The sequence below is a fragment of the Nyctibius grandis genome, chromosome 1 (genome assembly GCF_013368605.1).
Source record: "Nyctibius grandis isolate bNycGra1 chromosome 1, bNycGra1.pri, whole genome shotgun sequence".
NCBI lineage: Eukaryota > Metazoa > Chordata > Aves > Nyctibiiformes > Nyctibiidae > Nyctibius > Nyctibius grandis.
Window position 1 is genome coordinate 132,316,720 of NC_090658.1, and position 7,930 is coordinate 132,324,649.

Consider the following 7,930-nt stretch of genomic DNA (forward strand, 5'->3'; position numbering starts at 1 on the left):
TCAGGGCAATGGTTGGACTCGATGATCTCAGAGGTCTCTTCCAACCTGGTTGATTCTGTGATTCTGCTCTGCCACGCCACCAGCCTGAGGGTGCCTACTGCGTGCTGAGCGTCCCCAGGCTGGCTGGGCTGGCGCACTTGGCATGGGTCGTGTTTGGTGGGGAGGTCCCTTACAGAGACACTGCCCCCAGTGAGTGCCACTGCTCTCTTGAGACATTCCCTAGGTCAGGGTGACCTTCCCTGAGCGCATCCGTATCCTTTGGGATGGGTTGAGAGCCCATCTGGGACTCTGGCTTTGAGCTGGCATGCGCAGAAATAACCCGATGTATCTGTGCTGGAGCTGAGCAAAGCCCTGAGAGCCCTCTGTTTCTGACCCAAAGGGACTGGAAACCCTGCTGCCATGGTTCCCCTAGTAGGAGAGATGCTGCCATGGTTTCCCTAGCAGGAGAGATGCTGCCATCTCCATTGGCTTTTCTTCATCTCCACAGGTTGAGCAAGAGCCTTGACCGCCTGGGCCCGGAGGTCTTCTTCTGGCAGAGCAAGATCAGCGAGGTGCTGGGTGGCAGTGGCTACAACTCGGACCGGCTCAGCACACCCTACGTCCCCCAGCTGACGGGTACGCAGCACCCTGGGGTGTCCTGGAGAACTGGAGGGGGAAGGAAACCAGTCCAGGGTTTCCTGGACTATGGGAGCATGAAGTTCTTGTCCTACACGTGGGCCTGTTGTTTTTCTGTCCTCCTTTAGAGGTGTAGCCTTGGGGAAACTGAGGCACAAAGCAGTGAAGCGGAAGCTTCCTGGGGTTGCCACTTGCATGTCTGGCTGGACAGAAGGAGCCATGAAGCCCGTTGGGCTTAGCTCAGTCCTCAGTTCTGGTTTGGATGGATTGGGGTGACAGAGTGCTACCCTGGGGGTGGGACATGAGGCCATGTTAGCTGGGAGCTGCGGCTGCAATCGGCTCTTCTGCCCTTCCTCTTCCTCCCCAGATGAAGATCGCTTGTCCAAGAGGAAGAGCATTGGTGAGACCATTTCCCTGCAGGTCGAGATGGAGTCGAGAAACAGTCCTGAGCGAGAGCAGGTACCGTGTTACATCAGAGCTGCTGGGGCCACGTCGTCCTGTTGCCACCACATGCTCTTAATTCTTCATTTGACTGCACGCCTAATTGCTCCCCTGGGGCCCATAACTCAGCCCCTGCATGTCTGGCAGCAAGCAGGGTCAGAAAGACCCCGACTTCCCCTGATGCTCCCCCCCGATGCAGGTCCCAGCCTGCCAGGGGACCCACACGGCAGGAAGGGTCTCCCACTGCTCTTTGGGTGGCAAATCTTTATTTTCCTTATGTGCATATTTCTTAGCTATGGGAGCCCCGCACTTCAAGAAAGATGTTGAGGTGTTGGAGCAAGTGCAGAGGAGGGCGACCAAGCTGGGGAAGGGTCTGGAGGGTCTGACCTCCGAGGAACGTCTGAGGGAGCTGGGGGTGTTTAGCCTGGAGAAGAGGAGGCTCAGAGGTGACCTTAGTGCAGTCTACAACTACCTGAAGGGAGGTTGTAGTGGAGTGGGAGTCGGCCTCTTCTCCCAGGCAACCAGCGACAGGACAAGAGGACACAGCCTCAAGCTTGGCCAGGGGAGGTTCAGGTTGGACATGAGGAAGCATTTCTTCTCAGCAAGGGTCATTAGCCATTGGAAGGGGCTGCCCAGGGAGGTGGTGGAGTCACCATCTCTGGAGGGGTTTAAGAAAAGCCTGGACATGGCACTTAGTGCCATGGTCTAGTTGCCATGGTGGTGTCAGGGCAATGGTTGGACTCGATGATCCCAGAGGTCTCTTCCAACCTGGTTGATTCTGTGATTGTGAGCCTTCGGGGAGGTGTAAGGCCTGGCTAGTCCAGCCTGAAAAAGCATTTACCAGGAAAGATATCCCTGGTCTTCAAGGCCAGAGTGTGTTTTGGTGCAAGAAGACAGCCAGGGACACTGGTGGTGGGTTGCTGTGGTCCCAGAACGGTGTCCTGTGCTGTGTGTGGAGCCTCATCTGCTTTTCCCCTTCCATAGCGAGCACCAGCAGAAGAGATCACATACGAGACGCTGAAGAAGGCGATAGGTAAGCGAGGGAGTGGGGCCACAGCAGGGGGAGGCAGAGGCTGGCGTGGTGTGTGTGTGTGGGTACTGCCACCCCCGCGTCCGTGTGTGCTGAGTCCCCAGTGCCTCACCATGGCAGCATTGCACCCAGGTCACAGGGTGACCAGGCAGCTTCGTAGCTCTGCCCTGGCCATGGAGAGCAGCTCTGCAGAGAAGGACCTGGGTGTTCTGGGGGACAAGAAGTTCCCCGTGAGCCAACAATGTGCCCTTGGGGCCAGGAAGGCCAGTGGTGTCCTGGGGTGCGTGAGGAAGAGTGTGGGCAACAGGTCAAGGGAGGTTCTCCTGCCCCTCTACACGGCCCTGGCGAGGCCACACCTGGAGTAACTGTGTGCAGTTCTGGGCCCCCCAGTTCAAGAAAGATAAGGAACTACTGGGGAGAGTCCAGCGGAGGGGTACGGAGATGGTCAGAGGGCTGGAGCATCTCTGCTACAAGGAGAGGCTGAGGGAGCTGGGGCTGTTCAGCTGGAGAAGAGCAGACTGAGGGGGGATCTTATAAACACTTACAGATACCTTAGGGGGGATGTCAAGGGGATGGGGCCAGACTCTTCTCAGTGGTGCCCAGTGACAGGACAAGGGGCAACGGGCACAAACTGAGACATGGGAAGTTCCATCTGAATATGAGGAGGAACTTCTTTGGTGTGAGGGTGCCAGAGCCCTGGCACAGGCTGCCCAGGGAGGGGGGGAGTCTCCTTCTCTGGAGATATTCAAACCCTCCTAGACGTGACCCTGTGCAACGTGCTGTGGGTGACCCTGCTTTGGCAGGGGTTGGGCTGGATGATCTCCAGAGGTCACTTCCAACCCTTAACCATTCTGTGGGGTGTCCCTGGTGGGGCTGGTCCCAAAGCCAGATGCTGGAGACCCTCTCCTTGGCCTTCTAGTGATACCCAAACCCACGCCGTGTGCTGGGGAGGTGGGGATGTGGTGGTCTGTGTGGGTGGGGAGCAGCTGAGAGCCGTCTCCCCTCTGCTTCAGTAGACAGCGTCGCCGTGGAGGAGCAGGAGCGAGAGCGGAGGCGGCAAGTGGTGGAGAAGTTTCAGAAAGCCCCGTTCGAGGAGATCGCTGCCCACTGCGGTGCCCGGGTGAGTCGGGGCTGTGGGGCTCTAAATCCCCGCTCAGGAGAGGCGAATGGTGACGAGGCTGCTCTGAATTTTGCCAGGTCACCTTTCCCCTGCCCTGGTGACCGGGGTGTTTGTCCTGTCTGCGTCGCTGTGGTCCCCAGGCCACTAATACAACCTCTGTGTCTGTGTTACAGGCGACGCTGCTGCAGAGCAAGCTCAACCAGATCTTCGAGATCACCATACGGTGAGTTGAGGTGACAGCCCAGCACTGGTCACTAAGCCACCCAAAAACCTGCTGCTGGAGCGTGGGGTGTCTGAGCACGAGGCCAGCGCTGGCTGTGGGGCAACGGGAGCCACATGTGTCCCCCATCAAGGAGACTCATAGAATCCCAGACTGGTTTGGGTTGGGAGGGACCTTAAAGCTCATCCAGTTCCAACCCCCTGCCACGGGCAGGGACACCTTCCACCAGCCCAGGTTGCTCCAAGCCCCATCCAACCTGGCCTTGAACACTGCCAGGGAGGGGGCAGCCACAGCTGCTCTGGGCAACCTGGGCCAGGCTCTCACCACCCTCACAGCAAAGAATTTCTTCCTAATATCTAACCTAAATCTACCCCTACATGTGTGCTGGCAGTGGGTGCCAGCCTGGGGATGGGGTGTTTGCGATGGCCGAGGAGATGAGGGTTGCTGGGAGCAGCCTCTGGTTGCTTTGCCCCAGTTCCCCTCTGCTGTGGTGGCACTGGGGAGACCTGCAGTGGTGCAGGGACGCACATTTTCTGCACCAAGCTTTGCTTCCTCACCAAACCTCTCTGTAAATCACCTCCCTCCATCTCTTGTGTTCCAGGCCACCGCCAAGCCCCTCTGGCACCATCACAGCTGCGTATGGCCAGCCCCAAAACCACTCCATCCCGGTGTACGAGATGAAGTTCCCGGACCTGTGCGTGTACTGAGGGTGGGGAGCTGGTCAGGCAGAGCCACCACCACACACCTCGCACCAATGGACCTCTTGGGGAGCGACTGCTGACCCCATGGGAAGCTCATCCTCGTGCAGGACGGGTTGGGACACGGACACCAAAGCCACCCCAAGATTCGTTGGCACCACAAACCCGTCTCCCGTACTTTATTTCGTGACGCTCTGCCTCCGCAGCCACGTTTTGCAGCGGTTGGTGGTGCAGGAGGCTGAGGGAACAGTGGCACGGGGAGGTGGGGAGGTGCTCTGACCCCGGGGAATCCCTCCCCACATCATCTGTTGGCCACGTTGAGAGCCCCTGGCAAGGGGCAGGGCTGAAGCTGGAGGGGGTGAGACTGTAAAAGGTAGGAGGGGGCCTGGGGTGCGGCGTGCTGGGGCCTGGGGTAGCCACAAAACCAAAACCTGCCCAAGCTGGTGCTGTAGGCAGGTTACTGGAGGGGGTATGGTCCCCTACATCTTCCTGGGAGCCCCCTCGTCGTGTAGCCGATTCCCCTGGGCACTTCAGGGTGCCCCGATGCCCTGAGCGAAGGGCTTGCCCCGTGCAGCACAAGGGTGGTGATCATCCTGTCCCCCTGTGGGGTCACACAGCAGCCTGGCTGGCTCCAGGTCACTTGAAAACACGATTTGTTTGGGGGAAAAACCTACTTTTTTGGGGGAACCCACAAGAGCCCAGGTCACCAGCAGGCTGCTGGCAGAGGGGCTGGTGCGACTGAGCCCCCAGGCAGTGGGATGCCTGGAGCAGCGGCACGAGGCACGAGCAACCACCGTGCTGGGGAATATTAACACGTTAACCCACTGTTTTCCTATTTTTGGGTTGGGTTTTCACAGTTTTGGGGTTCCTGTCTCAAAGAAAGAATTATTTATTGAGGTTTTTTTTAGCAGAATCACTTTGACAAAGGCCAATCTTAAATCAGCTGAGCCACAATCGCACAGAAACCCCAGCGCCAGAGGAAATAGCTGCCATAAGAGGGGTTTTATAGGGTCTGCCCTGCAGACCCTGCGTCTGGCAGGCCATGCATCACGCCCTGGCTTGTGCAAGAGGATCAGACTGGATTTGGGCTGGGGGGGGAGATGAGGCTACCGGAGAGTTTTGCTTTAGACACACGTGGTAGAAAATTCTGGGTCCTACCAAACCAAAACTGTGAGGTGAAGATGGTAGGGATGGGGAGGGAGGGAGGGTTGCTTGGGGGGTATTTGGTCGTTCATGGGGGATATTTGGTCATTCACAGTGGGTATTTGGTTGTTCAGGGGGGGTATTTGGTCGTTCACAAGGGGTATTTGGTCACTCACGGTGGGTATTTGGTTGTTCATGGGGGGTATTTAGTCGTTCACGGTGGGTATTTGGTCATTCATGGTGGGTATTTGGTCGTTCAGGGGGGTATTTGGTCGCTCACTGGGGGTATTTGGTCATTCATGGGGAGTATTTGGTCATTCATGGTGGGTATTTGGTCGTTCAGGGGGGTATTTGGTCGCTCACTGGGGGTATTTGGTCACTCATGGTGGGTATTTGGTCATTCACGGGGGGTATTCAGTCATTCACGGGGTATTTGGTCATTCATGGGGAGTATTTGGTCATTCATGGGGAGTATTTGGTTGTTCACAGGGGGTATTTGGTCGTTCACGGGGGGGTATTTGGTCGTTCATGGGGAGTATTTGGTCGTTCACGGGGGGTATTTGGTCGTTCATGGGGAGTATTTGGTCATTCATGGGGAGTATTTGGTCGTTCACGGGGGGTATTTGGTCGTTCAGGGGGGGCATTTGGTCATTCACGGGGGGTATTTGCTTGTTCACAGGGGGTATTTGGTTGTTCACGGGGGGTATTTGGTCGTTCAGGGGGGGCATTTGGTCATTCACGGTGGGTATTTGGTCCTTCATGGGGGGTATTTGGTCATTGATGGTGGGTATTTGGTCGTTCATGGTGGGTATTTGGTCATTCACGGTGGGTATTTGGTCCTTCAGGGGGGGTATTTGGTCCTTCAGGGGTGGTATTTGGTCATTCACAGGGGGCATTTGGTCGTTCAGGGGGGGCATTTGGGGTGTATTTGGTCATTCACGGGGGGTATTCAGTTCTGTCTTGGCCACCTGAAGAGCCACCGAAGGGTCTAAAGCTGGAGACGTGGGCGCTGCTGCTGCATCAGGCAGTTATTTGAAGCTGGAATCACACATTATCCCTTTTTTTTTTCCTTAGTGGTGGATCCAGTTTGCGATTGCCCCCAGGTCACCGCTTGTTTGTGTGCTTGTGCTGTAATCCGGGTTTAGGAAATGATCTAGCTTAAGAGGACAGGAAAAACAAGGGTTTATTTCGGTCCCTGGGCTGGATCACGGCTCGGCTCTGCCTGTGCCAGCCCTGCCTGGTGCTGGAGGCTCTCCCCTTGCTGCTGCATCTCCTCGGGGTCCCCACGGGTCTCCATCCCCTGTCCCCAAGGTCTTTGTGCTCCGTGGTCCTGCTGAAGCCTGGGTTTTGGTTGGGGCAGGTTTTGGGGTCAGCAGTGGGAACGCTGCTCGGGGAAGGAGGGTTTGCTCCTTCTAACGACGTTCTTCTAACCCCTGTTCTAATGAAAAGCACTAAAATTTGGAACAAAACGCAGTAGGAAAAAATCAATTAACTCCCAACTCGTGTGTTTGTGGGAAAAACAACCCCAAACCTCTTCAAAACCCCAGAGAAGGTGGGATGATGAGCACAAGGTTTGCTCGCACTGGAGGAGGATTTCTTCTCAGCAAGGGTCGTTAGCCATTGGAAGGGGCTGCCCAGGGAGGTGGTGGAGTCACCATCTCTGGAGGGGTTTAAGAAAAGCCTGGACATGGCACTTAGTGCCCTGGTCTAGTTGCCATGGTGGTGTCAGGGCAATGGTTGGACTCGATGAGCCCAGAGGGCTCTTCCAACCTCATTGAGTCTGTGATTCTGAGGGGAGCTGTGGGGACACCATGGGGCACATCTTGGGGTGCCCATCATCCCTTTTGGGGCAGAAAATACCCCTGCCCTCTGCTCCTGGGAGCAGCCCCCGGTCCCAATGCTTCCCCCTTGCTCCGTGGGAGCTGGCAGCAGGACCAGGGCCATCACCCCCCGGGCTGGCTGCATCCCCCAGCACGTCTCACCGCTGCTCCTCCGTGTTTTGGGACCCAAACTCCACCTGTAACCGTCCCCCCCCAACACACACACGGTGTAAGTGACCTGTTTGTACATCACGTTTAGTTTAGGTACTTGTGTACGTATAAATGACCGAGTATATTTCTATAAAATTGGTGGTTTAGGTGCACGTGTGCGTTTCCATCTCTGTATTTCGGAGCACTGTGGTGTGTGGCCGAGGGCAGGGTGGGGAGGGGGTTGTTAAAAAGGGGCCAAGGAGCCCTCGATATTTTCAAATGCACCGTCTTAACGCCCTTTTCAAATAAATGTTGATGTTGCCACCTCAGGGCTCTGCTGTCTTGGCACCTTCACGGCATCTAGTTCCAACCCCCTGCCACGGGCAGGGACACCTTCCACCAGACCAGGTTGCTCCCAGCCCCATCCAACCTGGCCTTGAACACTGCCAGGGAGGGGGCAGCCACAGCTGCTCTGGGCAACCTGGGCCAGGCTCTCACCACCCTCACAGCAAAGAATTTCTTCCTCACATCTCATCTCAATCTCCCCTCTTTCAGTTTAAAACCATTCCCCCTCGTCCTGTCACTCCGTGCCCTTGTCAAAAGCCCCTCTCCTGCTTTCCTGTAGCCCCTTCAGGCACTGGAAGGTGCTAGAAGGTCTCCCCGGAGCCTTCTCTTCTCCAGGCTGAACAGCCC

The 7,930-nt window shown here is 56.6% G+C and overlaps 1 protein-coding gene across 3 annotated transcripts in view; it reads left to right on the forward strand.

Annotated features, from left to right (window-relative positions):
- EFR3B (EFR3 homolog B) overlaps window positions 1-4,306 on the forward strand; it is a 52,008-nt gene extending 47,702 nt beyond the window's left edge. For 2 of the 3 annotated variants that reach the window (XM_068400647.1, XM_068400667.1), the window contains 6 exons: window positions 488-615; window positions 983-1,074; window positions 2,041-2,089; window positions 3,100-3,206; window positions 3,380-3,429; window positions 4,028-4,306. In XM_068400647.1, the coding sequence (XP_068256748.1) occupies window positions 488-615; window positions 983-1,074; window positions 2,041-2,089; window positions 3,100-3,206; window positions 3,380-3,429; window positions 4,028-4,133 (532 nt within the window). In that variant the 3' untranslated portion in view covers window positions 4,134-4,306. The remainder of the gene's footprint in view (window positions 1-487; window positions 616-982; window positions 1,075-2,040; window positions 2,090-3,099; window positions 3,207-3,379; window positions 3,430-4,027) is intronic. The other variant, XM_068400657.1, reaches the window with a different exon arrangement.
- The last annotated feature ends 3,624 nt before the right edge of the window (window positions 4,307-7,930 follow it).